Source organism: Myotis nattereri (genome assembly GCF_964212035.1).
Source record: "Myotis nattereri genome assembly, chromosome: 11".
NCBI classification, from domain to species: Eukaryota; Metazoa; Chordata; class Mammalia; order Chiroptera; family Vespertilionidae; genus Myotis; species Myotis nattereri.
This window is the reverse complement of record NC_138086.1, coordinates 46,767,820-46,795,159: the sequence shown is the minus strand read 5'-3', so window position 1 is coordinate 46,795,159 and position 27,340 is coordinate 46,767,820. Positions and strand designations below refer to the sequence as shown.

Below are 27,340 nucleotides of genomic sequence, written 5' to 3'. Positions count from 1 at the left end.
GTTTCTTATCTAGGAGAGATTAGTAATGATCCCATAACATTTAACACAAATTTAATGGGTTATCCAGACCGACCTGGATGGCTTCGATATATCCAAAGGACACCGTATAGTGATGGAGTCCTGTATGGGTCTCCAACAGCTGAAAATGTGGGGAAACCAACAATCATTGAGGTAATGTCTTAGAATGAGCAAAATTGTATATATATATATATTTTGGTAATTTGAGTTTCAAATTTTGGAATTAAAATTACAAGGCAATAGTTTCCAGTATTTTATGCATGGAAACACTGTAGATTGCATTTGGAAATGTACCATTCCTTTCTGTGAATTTCCAAAGTCTTTTATATTAAATTTATTGGGGTGACATTGGTTAATAAGATTAGATTGGTTTCAAGTGTATATTTCTGTGATACAGGATCAGTATATTGCATTGTGTACCCACCATATATTTGGCCCCCAATACCCCTTCCCTCTGTTGTCTGTGTCTATGAGTTTCAGTTTTATATCCCATATGTGAGTGAAATCATATGGTTCTTAGCTTTTTTTGACTGACTTATTTTGCTTAGCATGACAGTTTCAAGGTCCATCTGTGTTGTTGCAGATGGCAGTATTTCATCTTTTCTTATGACTCAGTAGTATTCCATTGTATATATCTACTACATCTTCTTTATTCAATCATCTATCAAAGGACATTTTGGTTGTTTCCATGTCTTGGCCACCGGGAATAATGCTACATTGAACAAAAGGGGTGCATATATCTTTTTGAATAAGTGTTTTCAAATTTTGGGAGTGGGTGCAGAGAAGAGGGATTGCTTGGTCATATGAAAACTCTCTTTTTAATTTTCTTAAGGAACTTCCATACTCGTTTTCCATAGTCGCTATACCAGTTTACATTCCCACCAACAGTGAATGAGGGTTCCTTTTTCTTCTCAATCTCTTCAACACTTATTATTACCTGTCTTGTTGATAATAGCAATTCTAACAGGTGTGAGGTGGTATCTCATTATAGTTTTGATTTGCATTTCCCTAATAGCTAGTGAAGCTGAACATCTTTTCATATATCTGTTTGCCATTTGTATATTTTTGTGGGAGAAGTGTCTGTTCAGGTCCTCTGCTCATTTTTAAGTGGGAATGTTTGGTGTTGAATTGTATGAGTTTGTTATATATTTTGGTTATTAATCCCTTGTCAGAGCTGTTTACAGGTATCTTCTCCCTTTAGGTTGCCTGCCGTTTTGTTTTGTTGGTGGTTTCTTTGGATGTGCACAAGCGTTTTAGTTTGATATAGTCTCATTCATTTATTTTTGCCTTTACTTCCCTTGTCTTTGGGGTGAAATTAATAAAGTCTTCTCTAAGACCCAGGTCCATAAGTTTAGTACCAATGTTTCTTCAATGTAATTTACTGTTTCAGATTTTATATTTAGGTCTTTGATCCTAAATATATTTGAAATAATTTTTGTACATGGTAACAGATTATAGTCCAGTTTCATTCTTTTGCATTTGGCTTTCCAATTTTCCCAGGACCATTTATTGAAAAGGCTTTATTTTCTTCATGGTATGTTTTTGGCTCCTTTGTCAAAAATTATTTGCCCATACACATGTGGTTTGGGAGTTCTTAATCCGGTTCCATTGGTGTGTGTCATTTCACGGTTTTTTTCTTTCAGCTTTTATATAAAAAAAGGGCAGTCCAAATTAGTGGAAAAAATTAAGATATTTAAAAGAAATAGATTACTATAATATGAATTATATTTAAGAAAATAAGTGCAAACTTATCTGCTCCTTATTTTAATTTCAAATTTCATGTTCACTGAAATACAGTCATTATGCAGATATTTTATGAACCTCTCTTATGTACTGAGCATTAGGATAGGTGCTAGTGATATAGAAGGATGAATAACAGGTGAGTCCAGGAGTTGGAGCACTGAAGTGGAAACACCTATTTAGCCAACACAACATAACTATTATAATAAAAAGGTGCTGTTTGATGAAGAGTTGTAAGAGGGTAAATAGGAATTCACTTCACAAAATAGAAGGAAGGCTGTCTTAGGCAGAAGAAACAGTGCATCAAAGTATTGAAGGTATTGACAACCACAGCTGTCTCGTATGGAACAATGGTATATATCTGAAGAGATGGTGCCACATATCATCAGGTCATTGGAAAAAGGATATCTATTTATTGAATGGGACTCAGACAATTGGTTAGCCATATGGCAAGCATAAAATTAGATTCTTACTTCATAGGAAATATAAAACTCAAGTCTAGATTGAGGATTTAAATGTGAAAAGCAAAATTTTAAGCTATTATATGATAGTGTAAAAGAATTTTCTGAGTTTGGGGTAGGGAAGGAGTTCTTAAATAATAACTAACCATTTTTATTTAAGATAAAAGGTTGATAAATTTTTGCTATATTAAACTTGTGAACTTCTGTTCACCAAAGAAGCCATTAAAAAAAGACAACACACAAACAGGAAGGATATATATATATGTGTATATATATATACACACACATATATATCCCACAAAGCAATGGTGACCCAAAAGTTCATCAGCAACAGAATAGATAACTAAATTGTGGAGTAATTAGTCACACAGTGAATGTTTATAGCAACACTGAACTTAATCTTGCCCAGTCTCATGGATAAATGTTTTAAACATAATGTTGAATAAGAAAACACCAGTCCCAGAAGATTACATACAGCTTACCATTTTTTACAAAGCTCAAAAAACAAGCAAATTAAATATTTTAAGCATACATGCATTTATAATAAAGCTATATTTAAAATGAAGGGGATGATAAATACAAAATTCAAAATGGCATTTATGGTTAGAGAGAGGCAAGGGGCTAAGATAGAGAAATACATGTGTTGTGCGAGGATTCACAGGGGTTCATTATGTTCTTATACCTTATAACTAAGAGATAATGTTATCAATATGTATCAAATAATATGCCAGAAATATAATGATGAAAATATAGCACATTTTTCATCTAGCACAAGTAGTAAAAAACTCATTTCTATATCCATATATAGTAACATATTTACAATTTTAAAATATTCTATTAGTAGTATAGTCAAAAAAGTTTTACATACCTTAAACTAATATATAGTCATATAACTCTGCTTAGTTTATTCTGTAGATATTTATTAAGCATCTAAATTAGATGAGCCACTCTTCTAAACATAGGGAAGCAAAAAAGCAGGCACGAAAAAACAAAACAAAACAACAACCCACAAAAGCATGCACACACATATACCTCAGTAAAATTTGATTGAGATTATTACAGTATTTAAATATCTCATTAGAAGTGATAGGAGGACTGTATTCTGTTATAACTGTTAGCATTAAACATTAAATATAAATTCAGATAATAAAATTATTCTTCCTAATTCATGAAATGGTTTTCACTCCCTTTAGTAGCTGTGAATTTTTAAAAACAATCACATTAGAATTCATGAAATTTACAATATTGAGATTTGTGATAATTAGGAAAGGCTACCCATAAAAATATTGCCGTTCATTTGCAAATGTCTAATATTTCTTTCTGAGCTTTAACTTTGAGATATTACAACAAATAGTAGAAGATTGATGCTTTTTTCCTCAGTGAGAATGATTAAGTTTTTTGCAGGGTGAACTTTTAAAAGCATGAAAATTCCTAAATGAAATCTTTATTACATTATTTTCATTTGCTTCTTTGTGAACAGAGTTCCTACTTCATTTTAATGACTAGTCTTTAGTCTTTATTTCATTGTTAATCTAATTAATCATGTGTCCAAAAAATATAGGTAGGAAGTCATTAAATCCAACAGAAATCCGACAGATTGTGGGGAGAGTTCTTTTAACTTTGTGTAATAGTCTGCTTTTCAAAATATATAGTTTTAAATATTATTAAAGGTTTGGAATTACTCCAAAATTTTGATTTTTACTGTATTCATAAATATTTCTGAGTGTAATTTATTTTATTTAAAGCTCTATGATGCTATGAAAATCTTTAATAATTGTTTTTATTTTTTTAAATTTATCTTTATTGTTGAAAGTATTACAGATGTCCCCCCTTTCCCCCACATTGACCTTCTCCATCCCACTCCCGTCCCCTCCTCAGGCCTTCACTGCACTATTGTCTCTGTCCATGGGTTATGCATATATGCATACAAGTTCTTTGGTATTCATTTTTAAATGAGCAAGATATTTCTTTTATGAGTCAGTTTGTTCTACTTTTTTTTCTCAGTGTCAACCACAGCTGTAATCACTGTCAGAAGGCTGGTGCCGGGATGCTAAGACTTTGCACAATCTATTAGTTTTTGGGGTTTTTGAGGTACTGCAGACCTGTCTGAACGATTTCCTATCTGTCATAAAGTTAATTATTCCTTGATTTTTGAACTATTATTCTGGTTTTGGCCTTCGCTTTGTTTGCTGTTTGCAGTGGCTATTTCTGAGTTGACTTTGATGTGAGGTCATTGGCTCTTCAAATGTTCACTAATATTTGACTGTACAAAGGGATTGATCTGTGTTTTTGAGCATGTGCCATAAGCTTTATAGACCATGACCCTTACTGTTTTACTCCCATCATAAGTGGAGATGTGATTTCCCAAGGGTTATTCATGACATTTTTTTTGACTGGTTGGTGTGCAAACAACACAGAGATGTGCTTGTTTTAATGTGTCCTTTCCAGGACAATCCTTAAGCTTCATTTAAAAGTACAAAAATAAAAGTTGTTTTGGTGTTTTTGAAATTTTACAATGGCACTGGTAAGTAATTCATAATGGTTAATCCATTTACTAATGGTACCTCTGCATTGTGATGAGCACTTAACGGTCTTCCGTGAAAGAGTCTCTCTGATTTTAACTTGTTTTGGCATGTTAAATAGACCTGACTAATGATTTCTCTTCCCATAATATTGCTAAAAGCTCTGAGTTCTTATTGCACAGAGAAGGAATATTTTGTAAGTATATAAACAAATCATGAAAATGGAAAGGACAGTATGTTTTCATTTTGTCCTTAATGAATTTTATTTTCCAAATAACATTTCACTTTTTTAATATGATTTTCATTTTCCGATAGATAACTGCCTACAATAGGCGTACCTTTGAGACTGCAAGGCATAATTTGATAATTAATATAATGTCAGCAGAAGGTAGGTATGAAAAAATGTGTTGCTGATTGCTTCTTTGTTTACAAGAATATTTCATTATATTTTATGTCTGTGTAAAATATAGTTAAAGATTTTAAAGTACCAGATATCTAATATAACTAATGAAATAGTAAAATGTAGAAAAGAAAACTAAGCAATATTTAATTTGTTATAAATACCATGATGTGTTAGGGACGTGGTCGGCAAACTGCGGCTCACTAGCCACATGCGGCTCTTTGGCCCCTTGAGTCTGGCTCTTCCTAAGCCTTAGGAGTACCCTAATTAAATTAATAACAATGTACCTACCTATATAGTTTAAGTTTAAAAAATTTGGCTCTCAAAAGAAATTTCAATCGTTGTACTGTGGATATTTGGCTCTGTTGACTGATGAGTTTGCCGACCACTGTGTTAGGTTGACACTTATTTCTTCGGGCCTTGTTTTCCTTATCTGTAAAATAAAACTAAGAATAAAATTGCTCTTATCAGTCTGGGATGCAGATTCCATGAATTAGGCATGAAATGTGCTTCACTTAGGACTGAGCACAGAGTACACAATCAGTAATTATTAGCTAGTTTCATTATTTTACTTTAAAACTTATCATAGTTTTTTTTGTGAAGATAAGGAGTTATTGATGGACAGAAGTAAACTGTAATTTGGGTCACACACTACTTCCTAATAGCTAATCATGCATCAGTAATTGCCAGAGTCCATCAGCAATTTAGAGTTACATATGCTCAAATTATAAGTGATTCCCGAGGATTTGGAAGGACCCACGGACTACTCCAAGAATTACACTTTCAAATATTTGACCCTATTTTGGCACTTGATTGGGAAAAATACATACCAACTAAAAACTTTGCTGTTAAAATGTATATATCATGGGGTACTCCTCTCTGTACCAGATATTATTTATGAATGAGGGTAACAGGAGGAGAATGGACATGGCATTTTCCCTCCTGAAAGCAGGAAAACAGTGTGTACCCTGGGTAGGGGGATTCTCCTATGTACCAGTACAATTAAAAACAAATGAGCAAACACAAAAAACTTTATCAGAACCTACTAATTTGGATTGTGTGATAATTCAGCAAAGGCTAGGTTAAAAGTTGCTTTTATACTATACAAAAGAAAACAATTTCTATAGATTTGATAATGCAATCCAAAATTGAGGAAATTCAAAAAAAAATTGAGGATATTGCCTGAAGACTTTGAACACCTTTACATGAGTTTTTCCCAGGGGTTATAGCAATATCAGTTGCAGACAACAAATCTGCTAGTTTGAAATTGTGAATGACCTTCATATATGCAAAGCAAGTCCCAGTGCCGGTTCTGTAGGCTTGGACAGAAAATTCCCTGTCCACGTTTTCACTTCCCGAGGGCTTTGGTAGGTATTGACATTTGGGGTCAGTGAGACTTGTACTTGACTCCAGTTGTATGTGGATGCTTGCATCCAGTCGAATCGGTCCCTGTAGAATTAGAATGCCCTTAATGAACAGAATAATTGCAAAGTTTCCTTTTCCTAAGGACTTCAACAGTACAGTTAGTTATATAGTTACCTGACAGCGAGCGTGGGCCACTCACCTCACCCTTACGCTCTCAGAGTGACTCAAAGCCCTTTGTCAGGTATGGGAGTCCCTATTAGTCTGTAGTTTGAACCTCTTCTTTCTCAAGTCTTCTCTCGGTCCTGTGGATATAGAGTCCACAGGCATCCTAATAGGTGTTATTGGTGTGTGGGGACCCATGTCTAAGCAGACACTAGTGGAAAACCGCTACACAGCTATAGAATTAAAAGGTGGCTTTAGGGGCTATTTATCTAAAAATAGGGGTTTTGAAATGTGTTGACGAGGGAGGAAGAGTAGATGGATTTTGGGTTTTTACTCCTGACAGAGCTGCTCTACTGCTTTTCACAGAGGGTTCTGGGGCCCCAAGCTCTGAAAACCAGGGAACCAAGTGGCATGCATTTGTCCTTGCTGATATAGATGGAGTTGATATGGGCTCTCGGATGTGCATCTTGGAGCCTGACCTCCGTATATGCCATTTCTTCCAGAGAAAGTTAGGAAAAGAAATAAGAGTTGCCTATCAGGATAATCACGCTCCGCCTGACTCCTTGCCCAGCTGTCTCCTGCTTGGAGAGGCCTAATGGGAAATTAGTCCTGGAGACTCACACAGCCTGGAGCTATTGAAGGAGAGAACACAGAGTGATTCTTTATATTGGGTTCAGTACCTCGGAGGCCTGCCACCAATCTCTTGGCCTGCTGCTCCCTTGGCCTCTGTGATGTCCAAATATAGCAGGCCTGGGATTTCCCCAAAGTTAGAAAGCTTGAGTGACTCATCTCTGGGAGTCCTGGCAGCCACGCTTGGCCGGGTAGACAGCAGGCAGCTGCACAGCCCGGAGCCGCTGAGAGGCGTGGCGGCAGCCGGTCTCATAAAGGAACGACAAAGTGGGGTCACGTGGATTAGGAAAAGCCAAGAAACAGTTCTCCAAAAAGTAACATGGGTCATAAGAAACAAGTTTTGCACAGTGGATGTAAAAACACTGAATGAAATTAATAGAGGGTAGACTTCTCGCATGCTCACAAACTGTCTTTGGCATTATTTATAAATGTCATTTATTGCCAAGACACTGTTCTTCATGACATGTTTCTGCACAACCATTTCTTGGTATGGGGGAAAATGTAGTATGATTAAGCTACTGTTTATCTGTAAGAAACAGGAAATGTTTCTATATGAAACAGGAAACTTGTCTACATAAAAGAGAATATATATCTCACATTTTAGAAGATTGCAGATGGCCTGTACATCAAGCAAATCTAACAAAACCATAAGCAGCATAAATGACAGTGTCAGAAATGAGTAAAGAACCTTCTGTGCTTAGGGCCTTGGAGAACTCATTCTTTAGGAAGAGATGCCACACTCTAGAAACTCTCTTGAAAACTTTAAAGCCAGACTGTCTACCCTGACATCACCACAGGCATGTACCCTTTCATATTAAAGTGGCTTCATAGGGAATGAGGTCATCACGGTTTCAGTTGTTTATTGTGTAGTTTTTATTTTTTGTTTTTATTATTAAGTAAGAGTGGAATACTTTATAGATATGAGTTTTAATGAAATAAGTCAGAGGGTGTATACATAGATTAAATTACTCTGTGTATAGTCCAGAAACATTTTCCTTTTAAAGGAAGAATTTAGATAACCAACCTGTTTATATTATGATAGTAATTGCTAAAGAGGAGCACTTAGCTTAGATAAAAGTCATATAAATTCAAATGATGGTAAATTTCTGGACCTCAAGGATCAGATTCCCCTTCTGAAAGAATGGAGAACAACACAAAGACCTACTCACGCTCAGGTTATGAGTAATAAATGTGACAATTCACCTCAATCCATTAATTTGTAAGTATTAATAAAAAAGAAGCCTTTATTATTACAGAAATAGTATTAAGCAAAAAGAAAGCTATTTTTATCTTAATATAACAATTAGAACAAGGGAGATGATGACTTACAGTTCAAGAATAACATTTGAGAAAATGAAATAAATTATATTTACTCTTTATTGAGAGTATGAATTGGACATTTGATTGTTTTAAAATATTAATTTTGAAATCTTTGGAGAGAAATATTTACGAGATATTAGGGAAGAGGAAAGCTAAATCTGTATGAGATAAGGAATTTAATGAGAACTTTAAAATATAACTTTTCTAGAATACTTAATTACGGAGTGAACAAAATAGTAATATTGTTATAATTTCAGAATTTTTATTGAAAATATAATCAATATTTATTTTAGTAAAAAGTACTCTGTAATGTTTTAGCATGCTCCAAAATACAGCCATGCATCACATAACAACATTTTGGACTGCAGAGAGGACATGGTCCCATAAGACTGTAATGGAGCTGAAAAATTTCTATCACCTAGTAATACTGTAGCCATTGTGACATTGTAGCACAATGCTAAGCTCTTGTTTTAAATAAATTGAGTAGCCTAAGGGTAAAGTTGTATAAAGACTACAGTCGTGGACAGTTAATATCCTAGGCCTTCACATTCGCTCACCTCTCACTGATCCACCCAGAGCAACTTCCAGTCCTGCCAGGTCCGTTCATGGTAAGGGTATTATGCAGGTACAACAATTTTTATCTTGTATACCATAATTTTTTATTTTATTTGTCAACTTTGCTTTACATTCAATATTATTTTATACTAGTCTCAGGTACAATATACTATAGTTTTACTATATGTTTTGACACACAAATACTTTCCATTGTGTTATAATTACCTACAGTGTCTAGTGCAGTGACTTGCTGTACAAGCTTGTAGTCTAAGAGCAGTGGGCCACCCGTTCAGCCTAGGTGTGTAAGCAGGCTGTACCATCCAGGTTTGTGTAAGTGCACTCTAGGATGTTTGCACAACTCATTTATCAGAATGCGAAATGCAGTGTGTATTCCTGTTGTTAAGCAATGCATGACTATACTGCACATTAAAAATGTGTTATTTCAAATCATATACCAGTAAGCCACAAGCAAGTACTGATATTTTATGATATTCTCTCTATTTGGAAAGAATGTTGCTCTGTGCCTAAGGAATAGCACTACTTAGGGTTGTAATGATTCAATGAGACAATATATTTGAAAAAGATCTGTTAATTTAAAAACACTATTAATACAAAAATATTATTCCTGCCCATGTTGTGTTCCGGAAGTGCCCCTTCTGCCTGGGTGAGGCAAGAAAGGAGGCCAGCAGGTCATTGGCAAGTTGGAGGCTGATTTGGCCTTTTCTTCTTTCTTTTTACCAAATCCTATAATTATTCTCTGCCCTTGAATTGTAATGCATGGTAGATAAAATTCTGTGTCAAATGTATATTTTTAGATACATCCCTGTTATACAGAAAGCCTTTAAAGTCAGGATTAATATCATTTTCCAAAGGCAGGACTGTGACAGAAATAAACAAGTCCAGAATTGTTCTTTTGTTTCCCTTTCCAAAAACCACTTCACTAAAGCTGTGCATACCCTTATCCACCAAAATTAGATTTCCCGTTACCATACCAAGCGGAATTCTTCATTAAAAATATGAACGTAGAAGAAATGCTGGCCAGCGAGGTTCTCGGAGACTTCCTTGGGGCGGTGAAAAATGTGTGGCAGCCGGAGCGTCTGAATGCCATAAACATCACGTCGGCCCTGGACAGGGGCGGCCGGGTTCCGCTCCCTATCAATGACATGAAGGAGGGGTAAGCAGACCTTTATCTTGTTGCCTTCAATATGAATTTTTAAATGTGGTGATCTTATCATACTTATTATAGATGGAAGATGGTCTATTGCATTTTTTTAAAAAAAAATAAGATGTGGGTATTGTAAATATATGAAAATACTAGCAATTTTCTGTATTGATAAAGAGGTTATGTTAACGGTTCTTTATATCTGATGTTCCAGGTCCTGTGAAATCTAATTGTAGATCAGGATCAGCAATCATAAATTACAGTGCTGAGTCTTTTGTACCTTCTGTAGAGAAACTGATTATTTAGGACCCGGAATTTCAAAGGACATTGATGCCCCAGTTATCAGCTGAGACAGGACATGCAGAATGCTGTAACTTTATTCTAGGAAACTATTTCTTTGCCTTTAACATTCTTTCCACCATGTGTCAGTGACTGGTGGCTGAAGCGGATTTGAGACCTATTCCTAAAGCCCGGCCTTGTCATTTTCAAGCTGGGTGACATTGGGCGAAATGCTGCATTCCTCTGTGCCTCAACCTCCTCATTTGCTCCCATGGGGAGTTTACTCTCCCTCTAGTTTGTCACAATGGTGAAGTGCAACAGTGCTTTTGAAAGAGATTTATCTGTTTCCAAGCCTTACAGAGGTTCAGAAGCACTCCTATGCCTGGGCAAACTGAAAAGTCAGTGTCAGCTAGACTTTGATCTTTAATTTTTAATCTGTAGGTTGAAGCAGATCCTATAAACACATGAGATATGGAATGAGTTATATTTTGGGTAGCATATTCCCTTTCCAACTCCTTCATTTATATTCCTGATAACATTTTTACACAGATGATATCTGGAATTACCTAGAATGCCTGAATTAATAAGTATTAAATTTAAGGACAGCTATAAAGGAGGACGTTGTTGGAAATAAGGGAAGATATCACAAGTAGACGTAACTAAAGTATGAGGGAGTAGGCAGAAGCAGGGTAAGGGCTGAGCAGTGAGCTGTCAAGTCCAGCTCACAAATTTCAGAATGAAACTGTACCTGCTATGTTACAGTAATGTGTTCTGAAGCCAGCCAAGCACACTTAGAAGTGTTGCTTTAATCTCGTTTTTTGGGCGGCTTTTTCCGTGAAAACGTAATTCTAGAATTCAAATGTTTACATCAGAGTTACAACCTGATTCTCTGAGTAATTAAGAGAGAACTGTGGGAAGAAATGAACAGAGGTATCTCCCCAGAACACCTTCTCCAAATGGGGAATCTTTTCAACATTTGTTAAAGTCATGTGTTCTATGATGATTGTCCAGACAGTGAGCGAAGATGTTGGAGGGAGCACCATGAAAGCCAGGCATTGGTAGAGGTTCCCACAGTGGTGCTCCCACCTGGGCGCAGCTCTTTTCCACTCACTAGTGCAGGCCCCACCCACTGAGGCACTTTTGGAAACAACTCAACTACATTGAACTAAATAACTCTCTGAACCAAACTCTGACCTAAAACAGTGCTTCCCAGCTATGTCTAGCCTGAGACTTGTCAGTAGGCACCTTAATAAAAATACAGCTAGGTTCCAACCGCTGATTCCCCCTAGGGATTCTGAATCTTTGAGTCTAGGGCTGGGTCTGAGCATGTGACTCTAAATTAAGAACGGAATTTTTGTCCCTCAAGTACTTGTTGGAGAATTCGGTCATTAGCTGACTGACCCCCAACACCTGCTAGAGGGTGGCATGTGCTATCAGACATTTGAGAGAGTCAGTCCATGGCATGTATTTGGACCTGGTCTCAGATCCCTTCCCAACTTGAAATGCTTTCCGCGAGTTTTAATTTAATGTTAAGCCATAACCTTTACAAAGTATTCAAAAAGTCTTTCAAAATAGCATTTCTATAAATTATACCCAAAGCCAACTCTATTACTACAATATCCCTCTACAAGCATTAATTAATTAAAATCCTCCTTGAGTATAATTCCAGAAGAAAACTTGTCCCTGGGAATGATTTTGCATATTTTCTTCAGTTGTTATCTAATGTTGTGGTGACAAATTTTTTTTTTAAACCCCTGTTGCCTTAAATTAAGAAATAAGTCCAATGCTTAACTCATCTCTTGTGCCTTCCTTTCTTTTTTAATGGTGTATATCATAATTACTAATTTACTTAATAAACTTTTTGCCTCTGTACTTTCTTTTGAAAATAACATGGGCTTCAAATCCCTTTTAAAAATGAAATAGTGAAAAGATCAAGAGATAGGGCCAGAGATAGCAAAAAAACAAACAAACCATCCCTTCCTTTTATAAAATTTTGTTTAAAAAATATACACTTCAGAAGTACTAATTAAGTACCTAAATGTGTTCTACTTTATATGTAGTATAAGCCTCAATCTCTGATCTTTTTTAAAAAAAAATTCATGAAATATTTTTCTATTTCTCATGGCAGCCATAATCCACTAATTGCAGATGTTTCCATATTTGCTATATATGGTCGATGAGGAAGAGAAACTCACATGGTAGACCCTCAGAGTAAGCTTACAGCCAGTCCCTGCACAGCCCAAGCACCACTAAATGTCAATCATCAAGAACCCATTGAACAGCATCCCAGCTCCTCTTTCTTCTTGATGTGTATTTTTCATCCCTGCAGAACTCACTGACAGCTTTCAAACTTCTCCTCAATCTAACAGAAAACAATTATAAAGATTTATGTCAAAGCGAGTGAGCTCCTGCGAAGGAACGCTGAGCCTCCTGGAAAGATTCCCTTTCACTCACCAGACCTGTAACCCCAGGGCAACTGTGCTCTCTCCCAGTGTGTGGTCTTGGTGCTGCTTTCGCTCCTGACGTGGAGCCAGAGGCTAAGGACTCTGTGGATGCATTTAGCCTGGGATAAAGCTGGTGGCAAGAGGAGCAGGTTCATATTTCATTCTAGGCATGGCAGAGCTGCCAACCTGGGGTGAGTGATGTGGTGTAAATGGTGGCTATGAAGGGAATGATGGGGTGTGAGGATTAAAGAATATACTCACTTTTCATAAGAGATTGTCAAACCTACCACTATTTCCTCTGGTTCCCAAAGCATGTGGATCTAGCCCCAATCAGCAACAGAGAATCCTGGTTTATTCTCCTAGACAATCTCGCAGAGTACTCCCTTTAATTAATGGTTTGCCCTCCACCCTACCAAGGCCTCAGAGAGAAGTAACACTTGAGGAAGAGAATGTAAGTCAGTGGCTGCCAAATACCGCTGTGATGCAAGGTCATGATCCTGGGCCAGTCCCTGGTGCTCTGCTGAATTGTCCCCATGTTTGGTGATTTACAAGATTGTCCTTTATTCTTAAGTAATGAACCTTCAATATTTTGGGTGCATTATTTTTAAATAATGTGCCTTTGATATCCTTTCATTTAGGGAATGATGGTGATAGCAGAAATAATTTTTAAAAGCAGTGTTTAAATATAAAAAAATATTGAAGACCCATATGAATCTGTTTTTGTAAGTTGAAAAACAAATAAATGAAGTCAATGCAGCTAGATGTCTAATAACTAGTCTTCTAAGTTCTACGCATACATTCATGCTTTTCTTTCATAGTTTAGTATTCTGTGAGTTTTTTTATGGGGGAATAGTGTGTAAGTCTGGGGGTACAGTGTCTTTAAAATTACAGTCTATGGCCCAACTGGTGTAGCTCAGCAGTTGAGCGTTGACCCAGGAACCGAGAGGCATCGGTTCAATTCCCAGTCGGGGCACATGCCCAGGTTGCTGGCTCAGTCTCCAGTGGGGGGCATGGAGGAGGCAGCCGATGTTTCTTTCTCTCTCTTCGTCTCCCTTTCTCTCTCTCTCTCTCTCTCTCTCTCTCTCTCTCTCTCTCTCTCTCTCTCTCTTTCAAAAAAAATAAAAAATAAAAACATTTTTTAAAATTACAGTCTATGTTCACAGTCCATTAGGGTGCAGACAGTAGTCAGAACATGAAACCAAAGTGTGGTCCATGCTACCGTTGAGGCTGTCATAACGAAGAGTGCTCCTCCCACGTCGGGCGGATGCCTAAAAAGGGTCCATAGAGGAGGTGAACTGGAGCCAGGCCCGAGTTTAAAATGTGAGTACAAATCAGCCTGCTCAAAAAACGAGGAAGGGGGATTCTAGGCGAGGGAACGGCTTGGGCCCTTAGGGAGAAGAACGCGTGGTGGATTTGGAAATGGAGGGTAGGGGTCCAAAAGTGATAGTTACCAAGGAGGCAAGTCCAGGCCCCCTAAGGCCTTGTGCACCAGGAAAAGGTGTGCGGCTTTTATCCTGAAGCATTAGGGACCTTTGCAGAAAATGGCTGATATTAAAGTTTTCGTTCTAGCAGGTGGGCGTGCTAAGCCTACCACATGAAAGAACAGAGCAGACCCACATGTCTCCTTTCTGCCAACAGGAGGCCCAGGAAGCCAGAAAGGCCTGGGCCTGCGTGCCCGTTGCCTCTTCTGAGAATCCATTCCTTCTCCAGGGAGAGGACTGAGCAAGCAGCGGGACTAGTAGACTCTAGAAGTGTCCTTTGTTTTGTTTCTCTTCTGTATTAGATCATTTATTTAGTTTTATGGTGATTGATTGATTGCAGATATGGGCAGAACAAAGAAGTGGGTAGGGGACAGAGGAAGGAATCGAGGCGCATGGAAGAGCTCAGGAGTACCCGGGCGATGCGTTATTTATGTAGACACATTCTACTCTAAACTGTCCTTATCTCCCATCTACACAAAATAAAGTATAAAATACGTTCAGTCCTTGGACAGTTAGGTAGAAAGTACAGTCATTGGGCCCATTTATCTGGCTATTGCTGAAAAAGGCAGACTTTTAACTTACATTTTTTACCCGTTTCTCATTTCTTCACATTGTCTGTGTAAATGCCTCAGCAAATGCGTTTTCCCTCAAGGGAAATTGAGTTGCTCAAATTGGAAGAAGAAAAACCTTCATAAGGAACAAGTTCTATCTTGTGTTTACCAATTCCTGAGATCAGATCTGAGGAACCATGTTTTGATAACACTGCTTGAGAGCCTTGTCCTTGATAATGTCATATCTTTACACACATATGAATGTTTGGAAATAGATTGCTAAAATCATAAAGGTAAAAATCATCCTCATAAAAAATTTTAATTTCTATATATCGAAAAGCCAGCTGAAAGGAAAACCAGAGCTTATGAAAATGTAATTTTAGCATGCATAATATAGAGTTATTGTTATACATAGTCTCATGCAACATTACTTTTTAAAACCAACATGTTGAAACTTACTGGTTCTACAAAAGAAACAATATATATACACACACACACACACACATATATACACACATTATTTTTTACCTACAAGGCAATTCCAATATCTACTTTTCTTGAACATATTATTTATAGCCTATTTGTATTTTATTTATTAACTGATTTCCCAGCTTTATTGAGATATAATTAACATGTTGTATAAGTTAAGGTGTACAACATAATGACTTTATGTATATATACTGATAAAGCGAAATGATCACCACAGTAGGTTTAGTTACTATCCATCACCACACATAGCTACACACTTTTTTCTTGCAATAAGAATTTTAAAGATTTACTCTCTTAGCAACTGTCAAATATTCTACTGCTTGTGTTTTTAAACTGGCAAGATGCTTTTCATTCAGGTATTTATTCTGCAAATAGGCTCCCTGAGGACAGCGAAAAAGTCTGGGTTCAAGGAGAACTATTAAGGGACTGTTGCTCCATCCCCTGTAGGAAGTGATGGTGACTAGAACTAGAGCTGTAGCAGTGAGAAGGCACAGAGTGGACAGGCGTGTATGAGAGTTCTTTCAGGGTGAATGTCAGAGCCTGATGATGGGTTGAATATGTGGGAAGAAGGACAGGACTCAAAGATGAGGGTGCTTGAGCATCTGGCCATGCCAATCACTGAGAGAGAAGAAGAGAGAAGGAGGAACAGGTGGAGGTGGGGTGGGGTGGGGTGATGATGAGCTCAGTTCGGAACGTATTAAGTTTGTGAAGCTTATGGATCATCCCAGTACAGATGAAAGTAATTTGGCAGTATGTATCAACTGTCATAAAAGTGTTTCCACTTCTAGGCATCTCTTCCAAGATAGTAACATTAAAGAGTATGCACAGAGATAGTCTTTGCCATATTATTTATAACATCAAAAAATTGGAAGCAACTTACATGTCCAACTCTGAAATAATTGCTGAATAAATCATGTGCACTTAAAAATTATATTGCCTTACATCTGTAATTACAAAGACTGTACAATAGGGAGAATGTTTATGAGGCATTAAGTGAAAAAAGATACAAAATTATATTTTAGAGACAATTGTAATTAGGTTAAATATATGCTTTTGAAAAATATGCTGCATAGTAGGTTGGAAAATGAAAATAGCTATCTTGGTAATATTCATTCTGTCCTTATATCCCAAGTTTTATGCAATGTTTTGTGTTGCTTTTTAATTTGAGAAAAAAATAAACTTTTCACAGCACCAAAAACATATGTTTATGCCCACTTATATTATCTTGAAGTGAATTAATTTAAAAATTATTAATTATAAATGCAAATCAGTGTCATGTTAAAGCAAGAGGACCGTTGTAAGAAATATTCATTTTAGTTCTGTATGTACAAATCTATTTCACAATATCAAGGGAAAATATGGTCTTTGCTAGGCAGTTAATAAGGGAGCTTACAAGTAATTTGTTTTAAATGAACTATGTTTAAATCTTTATTGTGAAAGTCTTACATACGTCCCCTTCTTTTCCCCATTGACCCCTTCTGGCCAGCCCCCACCCCAGGCCTTCCCCAAACCATTGTCTGTGTCCATGGGTTATGCATGTATGTATACCTGTTCTTTGGTTGATCTCTTCCCACCCATCCACTCGCCCCCGCCTTCCCTCTGAGATTCAACAGTCTGTTCCATGCTTCTGTGAGCTGTGTTAAGATTCACTGATCACCTACATACTTTACCAATGGTTTCTCACATCTACGTTTATTCTCAGTTTTTAATTTTATCTTCAGTTTCTGTATAGTATATACTATTTGCTTCCCAAAGGCATCATGGTTTTTGTTTAATGTTCTTTTAAAAGAATTTTCAGTTCAAATGTACAATTCACATAAGAACAACCAAATGAGCTTATGTAATCATACTCTGGGCACAGTCATCAACTCAGGGTGTGACTTCATACTTACATTGACATAGCTTTGAATTTTTGTGCTGCGCTTTAATTTTTTAAAATAAAAGCTTTATTGAGATATAATTCACATATCATACAATTCACCTATTTAAAGTATATAACTCAATCGTTTTTAGTTTATTTCCAAAGTTGTACAATCATTACCAGAGTCCATTTTAGAACATTTTCATCATTCCAACAACCCCCTCCCACATCCATTTAGCAGTCACTTACCACCACACCCTCCAGCCCCAGGCAACCACTACTCACTTGCTATCTCTCTAATTTTCCCTATGCTGGACATTCTGGACATTTCATATGGATGGAATTTGTGACTGGTTTTTTTTTTTTTTTTTTTTTTTTTTTGCTTAGCATACTGTTTTAAAGGTTTATCCACGATGTAGCATGTATCAGCACTTCATTCTTCTTTTTGGCTAATATTCTAATGTATAAATATTCTATCTTTTATCCATTCAGTTGATGAGCATTTGTATTGTTTTCAGTTTTTGACTATTAGGAACAATGCTCTGTAAACACCCGTGTACAAATTTGTGTAGACACATATTTTCATTTCACTTAGGAGTGGAATTGCTGGTCACACAGTAACTCTGTATTTAAACTTTTGAGTTATTGCTAGGCTGTTTTCAAAACCAGTTGCACTGTTTTACATTCCCATCAGCAGACTAGGAGAGTTCAGTTTCTTTATATCTTCACCAACACTTCGTATTATCTGTCTTTTTTATTAGAATGGGTGTGAAGTGGAGTCTCCCTGTGGTTTTGGTTTTTCTTTTTCTAATGGCTAATGATGTTGAGCACCTTTTCATGCTCTTATTGGACATTTGCACATTTTCTTTGAGAAAATTTCTATTTAGATTCTTTGCCATTTTAAATTGGATTTGAGTTGTAAGTCCTTTATGTGTTGGGAGTGCAAGTTCCCTTATTAGATCTATGATTTGCAAATTGTTTCTCCCATTTCATGGGTTTCCTTTTCATTTTCTTAAAATGTGTCCTTTGAAGCACAAAGTTTTTAATTTTGATAAGTCCAATTTATCAATTTTTTCAATTATTGCTGGAACTTTCAGTGTCATATGTAAGAAACCATTGCCTAATCCAAGGTCATGACAATTTATTATGCCTGTTTCTTTCCAGAATTTAATAGTTTTAGTTCCTGCATTTATGTCTTTAATCTATTTTGAGTTACTTTTTATATGGTGTGAGGTAGGGGTCCGACTTCATTATTTTACATGTGGAAATCCGATTGTCCCAGCATCATATGTTGTAAAGACTATTATTTCCCCCATTGAATTGTCATGGCACCTGTGACAAATTTTAGTTTACTAAATGTAAGATTTATTTCTGGACTTTAATTCTGTTCCATTGATCTACATGTCTATCCTATGCTAGTACCACATGGTCTTGATAATTGTTGCTTTGAAATTGGTAATTGTGAGTCTTTCAACTTTTTCTTTCAAGATTTTTCTTCTGTGGGTGGTTATTTTGGGTCCCTTGAATTTCCGTATGGATTTTAGGATCAGTTGTCAATTTCTGCAAGGAAGTCAGCTGAATTTTACTGGGTTTACTTCGTAAGTACCTATAATATTGTCACTAGGAAAATAATTAATATTTAATTTAGAGTAATTTCCTATTTTTCTCTTTTCTTTTGAAAGACCTAGATGATATTTCTGTGTTCTCAAGCTGCTCTAGGATTATTTAAATGTTAATATCTCTTTTATTGTGAGTCACCTATTGGTCAGTTAAGTAGAATTGTTTTCCCTAATTGCCAAGATACACAGCAAGAAAATAAATTTCACATGCCTAGTTTGTGTTTAACAAACAATAGTTTTATCTTATATTACCCTCTTAGATAAAACTTTGAGAGATCATGTAATGAGAGATCTAACAGTAGGGCTCCATGAAGTGGAAAGGCTGACTGGACTCTTGGGTAAATAGCTAATACTTCCTAAAACTCCATTACCTCCAGGGGTGTAATTTCACAATCTTATTAAAATCCTTCAAGGGAAGATATATTACTAATAATTATTTATTATTTTAGCAATTCCATTATTTTCTAAACAATTTATTTAAGAATAGTTTTTAAATGTAAGTAATCTACTAACCATAGTAACCAGAGTAGGGACACATCATTATTTTGAATTAAAATAAGCAGGATGAAAAACTTTTAAAGAAATTAAAATAGAATTGAAAGAGTGTCTGGTGCACCAAAGTACTCTGTAAATATGGGTTGAATAAAGAGAAGGATGAAAGGAAACCCCTAAATGAATCACTGCCTTTAAAACCCAGGTCCCTACCTTGGGATGGCTCTCGATAATCCCTCAATTCAAAGGGGTAAATCCTGCTTTCAGGGTAGATTGTTCCCCCCCCCCCCCCCAGTGTTTTCAATTTTCTTAAAGGATAACCTGAGAGTTTCACATTTTTGCAGCGTATATGTCATGGTTGGTGCAGATGTCCCGTTCTCTTCTTGTTTACGAGAAGTGGAAAACCCACAGAATCAATTGAGATGCAGTCAAGAAATGGAGCCCGTAATCACCTGTGATAAAAAATTTCGTTCTCAATTTTACATTGACTGGTGCAAAATTTCGCTGGTGAGTTTTAATGCTGTTTTGGGTTTTGTAAATGTAATTAGAAGTGATTCGCCAGGAAGATAACATTTGACTAAAACCTGAATTGCTTTTAGGAACAAATCCTGGGTTTACTTTGTTAACCAAAATTGCCTTCTCCTGCCTTGAAGTAGTTGGCAAGCTCATTGACAACGTATCCATTTCGGAAAGTATCTCCACTTTTGTTCTCAGTCTACCCTTGATTAGTTGCTGGGCTGGATTAGCTTGGCAGGTGGTCTAAATGCTCACCCTGGACATGCAGGTGGCTGCTACATCAGGATAAATTATGGAGTCAGTGTGACATGTGTAGAAAGTCTCAACTATGCCGCCACGACCCCCGTCTGGAAGGAGAGATCAGAGTACAAGAATAAGTCTAAAAAGAAAGCAATATTGTGCTCTAATCCAGTGTCCTAGAAACTCACATTATAGGGGAAGTTCAAGGGATAAGGAAAACAATTCCAAGTGAGGAAAGTTAGAATTTTACCCACAGCCCCAGAAATAGAAAATATTTCTTTCTAAACAACTTAAGTGAGCACACTAAAAGAGTTAGGAAAATGTGGGTATGGTTTCATATAAATGTAAGATACATATATAGAATGTCTTATATAAAATTTGTATTTTTTGATCCTGCTTCTTTGGAAAAGGAAAAGTTGTTTGGCTTCTTTAGTGACCTTTAGATTTAACTTCTGTCAACTCTTGGTGCTCAGTGGTGACTGACTTTGAAGTTGACATCTGAACAAAGTTATTGGCACATAAACACAACTGTCACTGCGTGCCTTAGAGAACCAAATACAGGCAACTTTCCTGGATCCAGGAGGGGAGAACAGCTTACGTTGTAGCACTTACACCTGTGGCCCTTGGCCAGGGCCTCTTCTTTTTATGTCGCTTGTGTCTTAGGAAAGTAACGTTCTTTCTCTGCCTGCTTAAATCAAGGAAAATTATTAAGATGGTATGGTTTGTGTGTTATAGATAAGTGTTGAATTTACAAAGCCCCGTATTTCAATCATGGTGCTCATCATACAAGGGTACGGAAGACGGAGTGGTTGCGTTCATAATTTAAGTACATGCCTCCAATCAGAATCAGTAGACAAAAAGCGGGCTCTAACAGGGCCATAATTCTTGTGCTATGCTGCAAAATGTTTATGTTTAAGAACATTAATTTCTAAAGGTTTAAAAGTGACGTGCTTTGAAGCTTTTAATGTTTGTGGTAAGACTTTTTAAATACAAAGGTTGTGTTACATCTTACCACAGAAGACTTCAGGGAGTTTAATTGAAAGAATCAATGAATAAGCAGAATAAATGAAATGTAAAAGAAATGAAAAATTAGCCTAAATTTTACCCCCAAAAAAGTAAGCCTCGCTCGGCCAGTCTGGCATGGTTGAGTGTCAACCCATGAACCAAGAGGTCCCTGGTTCCGTTCCCGGTAAGGGCACATGCCCAGGTTGCGGGGTTGACCTCCAGTAAAGGGCGTGTAAGAGGCAGTCGATCCATGTCTCTTTCTCATAGATATTTCTATCTCTCTATCCCTCTCCCTTCCTCTCTCTCTAAAATCAATTAAAAAACCCATTTTTGTTTTAAAAGTAAGCCTAAGGTCAAGTTTGACAACGAGCCTGCTACTGTCTAGGATTGAAAAAGGAAATTCATGTTATTTAATTCTCACTCTGAAAGGAGGCAAAGCATGAATTCCTTGGCAGGAAATAAAGTTTTTACAAGCACTGTATTGTTAACAAAATTCTTCAAGGGGAGTTTTTTGGAAGAGGATATTGAAAAATGCCACAAATAATTCTTCCCAACCTTTTTGTGGCAGGGCGGGGAGCAAATGTAGTAACAAATTTCACATGGCTAGTTTGCAGTGGTTTAAAGAAGCCCTTGACATAATTAAATGCGACTCAGTGAAAGCAGGTCCATTAATGTGGAGGTAAATGAACAGAGCACCAATGTGCACTTTTTGATTCTGGGATAGAATTTAGTAAAACGATTGCGTTGGGTGGGTCACATGTACCTTAGACTACCTTTGCAAAAAGCTACTTCTGTCAACTGGATGCCAGAAAGATCAAGGTTGTAATCATTGAGAAACTGCCTCTCATTTTGTTTCTTTTCTCTTTTGCTAACCATGGAAACCATACCCACATACCTGGTTATCAGCAAGCTTATGGTTTGTTAACATCTGCACTAGAGGTTTGTCATTAGGAAATTAGAAAATTACATAGTAGTGTGAAGGACACAAGTACATACACGCATATGTATGTATGTATGTATGTATGTATGTATGTATGTATGTATAGATAATGAGAAGGACATGGAAAGTAGGCCAACATAAAGCCTTCAATGTATTACTTTTATTCATTACTTCTTCCCAGCTCCCCTAAAAAATTGCAAGTTCAAGGTGATAATGCGCTTACAAAAGGCTGCTTTGTAGATATTTGTCAAAAGAATGGTATGTCTAGATCTTAAAATCTCATAATGTTCGCAGTTATTAATTTGATTTGTAATTGTCTTCTTTTGTATCAGGTTGATAAAACAAAGCAAGTGTCTACCTTTCGGGAAGTGATTCGCGGAGAGGGGATTTTACCTGATGGTGGAGAGTACAAACCCCCTTCCGATTCCTTGAAAAGCAGAGACTACCACACGGACTTCCTAATTACATTGGCTGTGCCCTCGGCAGTAGCATTGGTCCTTTTTCTAATACTTGCGTATATCATGTGCTGCCGACGGGAAGGCGTGTGAGTACTTTAAAGACTAATAAAAAATTATAGAGCTCACTAGGGTAACGACAGATAAGATTCCATTAAAAGCCAAGTTTCATTTAATTCATAAAACACTTTATAAATGAATTGAAGTTATGTTCAAGTCAAACTCTAGTGCTTTACCCCTTTAAAAATGAATTAAAATAGTTTGGAGTCCAATAAATCAAATTAGGGGATATAATTACTTTATTCACAAATTATTAAGGCTAGATGTAAATTCATGCTGGCAAAAACAGTCCCAACAATAATGGAGGCTGCATATTTTGGTTATAGAAACCACCTTTGTATAATCAGAGACTTAGGAATCTATTGCCATGGTAATTGCACTTTAACTAAATTGTCTTAGTTTGATCAGGAATGATGGTCAACATTCTTCTTGAAATTGTTCTATTATTAAACAGGGTGACAATCTAAATGTTTAAATATGTATACCCATATATATATAAAAGTAAAGAGTAAATTAATGAAAAATAAGGCTATAATTTGAGTAATGAGTATTCAGTTCATGAATAGTTAGTAGTTTCAGAACATCTGTGCCAATTAAAATAATCTCCCAAGATTATTGGGAAGTCAGGGTAACAAAGCCAAGGACAGAAACATTAACAAAGCAGCAAGTAACAAACTTCCATTTTCACATGTAGCCTGATTTCATCATGTCATACAATTTATTTCCAAGAGCTTGATTCTAATCTCCTTTTTTTTTTTCATGTTTCTGTATGTTTCTCATCAGTATTCCATCTTTGTGTGTGTACTCATCCAAGTAACGTCATGACCCTGGTGGCAAATGCTGCCTGGTGGCATTTAATAGTAACAGTGTCAGCATTTCCACGTCATGCAAGATCCCATAAGCGTATAGTCTTAATGTTCCAAATATCAATGCTATTATTTAATTCATAAATTTTGTTTTGTTTCTAGGGAAAAGAGAAACATGCAAACACCAGAGTAAGTGTCTTCTTTCCTGTTATTTTCTGTATCATTTTTTTCACTTCTCAGTTGCTCATCATGCTTCTTACATGTGTGTCATGCTTTCTTCCCCCATTCATCATCTTTCATAGTTTATTTCATAAATGTGAAAGCTGCTTTCTAAATAGAGATATTTAGGAGGGGTAGAAACTAAAAATTTTAAAAAAGGTTTTGAAAACTAAGATTATTTAGATAAAAACTAAACCTAAAATATTTCAGATTCAGAATATTAACTTGCCATTGATATTATGTGATTTCCCAATCTGCATTCCTATAAAGCAGACAACAGATGAAAAGACCTTTCATACACGTTTTCCTGAATCTACAGTAATAACCTACCATAAAATGAAATTTCTGTGAGTATTTATAAATGCCCCATCAGAAGCAGCAGTATAAAAGCTCTAGTAGTTTAATCTTAACTGTAGATAGTTTAACCTTAAATAGACTGCTAGCTTGTTACTTAGGGCTGTAACATTAACACAGTGCTTTATAGCTTAGTTTAATGAAAGACACATTTAATTAAAAATTAATATATAATTTTCAATTTTGCTATGTTAAAAATATATGAAATGTATCTTTTTTAGAGATAATTTGTAGAAAGCCCAAAGTGCAATAATGTCCTCCTCTTTTAAAAGTAAAAAAAAAAAAAAAAAAATTCAAAAAATTTTTTCAAATTGATGACCCATTGAGATAATATCTGATGTTAAATATATGTTGTTTTATTTCTTTTTGACCTAGCATCCAACTGGTCCATCATAGTGCTATTCAGAAATCTACCAAAGAACTTCGTGACATGTCCAAGAATAGAGAGATAGCCTGGCCCCTGTCAACGCTTCCTGTGTTCCACCCTGTGACAGGGGAAATCATACCTCCTCTCCACGCAGACAGCTATGAGAGCACTAACATGCCATTGATGCAAACACAGCAGTAAGTATCCACTTGGCACAGTGATTATTCATATGCATGAATGTGTCTAGTTAATGTCTGTGAAGACCAGAGCTTTTCATTATTGGAGCATTTGTTCGTTTGTTTGTTTGTAACAAAGAGAAAATACCAAAGGTCATAGTGTAGATCCCAGCCCCACTGTGCTGACCCAAATTAATAGAATTACTTTCAGGGAATGCTGTCTTTTTTCTTCAAGAGGAATAATCCAAACAAGGTGACATTTACCTTAATATTTAAGAAATTGGCACGGCTAATAAACGAACGTAAGTTTGTTCAGAGATGAGTTAATTGTGAAAAGCGAGGCATATCCTAAAGCATGACAAATTATTTTTTAGCGCTATTGTTAGAATTATTTGGTTCTGTTAACCTATTGCTTTAATGTTATTGTCACAGACTGATTTAATCTAAATTGTTTTTTTGTGATCTGCTTGTATATCGGAACAAGTAGTTCCAATAATGGCTAAAAACACAGCGTATTAGTGCAAACCTTCTCTGTTGTGTTGGAACTATGGTCAGAAAGCCTGGACAGATGAGTATGGCGTAGAATGAGTGAGGAAATTACCCCGTTGCTCTTAGAGCACTGTGTGACATGCCTAGATAAATTTTGATATAAGTGAATTGTAGGTAAAACTGTCATTTATTTTTAAGAACGTGGCTTTTTTTTTTCTTTTTTTAACCATATGTTAAAAAGGGTTAAATTCAATTTCCCCAAGGAAGTAACAAGTTTGATTTTGAGGTCTTCTTCTTCTTCTTCTTCTTCTTCTTCTTCTTTTTTTTTTTTGTAAATAGAATGGATATACAGAAAAGTTCTCCTTCCATGCATATACATAAACCTTAGGATATGATATGAAAGTAACTTCTTAATACTTAAAGATTTATCTGGGAACGGTGCTGCATGCAGACATTTTCCCATTGTGATGGTTATTTTGTAACCACATAAACTGCATTGGATAACTTGACGATTAAATAGTAATTACTATGAATGGTATAGACAGTCAGACTGAATACATTTGTCCAAAAATACTTTATAAATCTAAAAATATTGTATTTTTCTGAATTCTTCTATGATCATTTACTTAGTGTTGAATGGGCCAAGGTGTGTATCTGCATGTGTGCATGAACAGCTGACTCACGTCCTGTTAACAGTGGGGAAAATCGTGTGATTTAAAAGTTTGAGTTTTGGAAACATTAATATTTTATCAGGAATGTAAATAGTAGAGTCTTTCAAAGTTGGGTTGTACTGAATGGAGGGGATGGATTTCTGTGTTCTCTGTAGGTTGGTGAGTCATCACAGAACCCACTTTACTAGGATTAGATACTAATGAGAAAATTTTAATAATATTGTGTACAATTTAACAACCTCTCCTGCATTTTTTTAGGTGAAAATTATGAACAGCCTTATCACTCATTTTCAAAATGAAAAGAATTCTTTAAGGCTACCATTTCGTATATTCTTTACCCAAGAGTGCTAGTAAAATCTATACTAATAAAAGACAAAGATGCTAATTGACTATACCTTCACTATGCCCATCAGCCAATCAGAAGAATATGTAAATTAACCCAACAAAGATGGCCATTAAATTTGCATACTGAAGGCGGGGTGGGACAGTGTGAGCCGCCACCCGCCCCGCCGCCATCTATGCCTCCCATGGATAAGCCAGCAGCCTGAGGGGTCCCAGACTACGAGAGTGCACAGGCTGGGCTGAGGGACCCCACCCCCCTGAGTGCACAAATTTTTGTGCAACGGGCCTCTAGTGTTTGTTTATATATATTCTAAAAACCGAAATGATCAAATACACCTGAGGGAGAGATTTGTGTTCAGTTTCTTAAATCAGAAGAGTTCTCAGAGCCTTTAATGTCTTGATATGCTTAAGACTCCATGGGGAAAGGTCAGAAGATGGGACTCTTTAAAGAAGACAGTTTGGGAGATGCTTCTATTGACAATATAACAATATTATCAAATTTTAGAATAGAGAACTATTGGGGATGAATAGGGGAACTTGAATATGTTTGTAAAAAGCTGGTGAAATTTAAGGGAGGGGAAGGGTTGTACTATTTTTTTTTAGATATCCTTTCTAACCAGAGAATAAGAATAGTTCCTTAAAAATGATTTTGATTTCTTTTAATTAGGATTTTGCAATGTTTCTACTTATATACAAGCAAAATAAAATTTTCTATCTAGTTTACAACTAAATGGATCTTCCTGGTCTCTCTATAACTCCATGAAGACTGTCATTATGTTGATCAGATCTCTTTATCTGTAAATGCAATAGGTTATTTTATTGAACTTGCAGCAATTTGAACCTATATGTATTTTTAAGTCCAGAAAATATTCATATTATTCAGGGTTCTGTTAATGGCAGCACTCCATTAACTAGTACTTCTGTATAAGTACGGTACATAGGTAATTGATGATGTTCACAATGATTACTCTGAGACACTGCGAGGTCATCAAGTGCATCTGACTCATCAGAGGGAAATTAAATTACAGTCCGTGTAGTTTCAGTATTGAATGTATATTATCTTTCTTTTATTCTTGGAAATGGATAAAATGTGCATGGTCTCTATGGTAACTCCCTATAAGCTAGAATATGTGATTAACCTCATTTTCC

General features: G+C 36.2%; 1 protein-coding gene across 7 annotated transcripts in view; it reads left to right on the top strand.

Annotated features, from left to right (window-relative positions):
• The window catches only part of SGCE (sarcoglycan epsilon), a 78,708-nt gene that overhangs the window by 28,800 nt on the left and 22,568 nt on the right, over positions 1-27,340 (top strand). For 4 of the 7 annotated variants that reach the window (XM_081102242.1, XM_081102239.1, XM_081102241.1 and 1 more), the window contains 6 exons: positions 14-171; positions 5,057-5,129; positions 10,149-10,347; positions 19,896-20,058; positions 22,585-22,796; positions 24,522-24,710. In XM_081102242.1, coding sequence (XP_080958368.1) covers positions 14-171; positions 5,057-5,129; positions 10,149-10,347; positions 19,896-20,058; positions 22,585-22,796; positions 24,522-24,710 — 994 coding nt within the window. Of the gene's footprint in view, positions 1-13; positions 172-5,056; positions 5,130-10,148; positions 10,348-19,895; positions 20,059-22,584; positions 22,797-23,735; positions 23,763-24,521; positions 24,711-27,340 lie in introns of all 7 variants that reach the window. The other 3 variants (XM_081102238.1, XM_081102240.1, XM_081102244.1) reach the window with 1 other exon arrangement.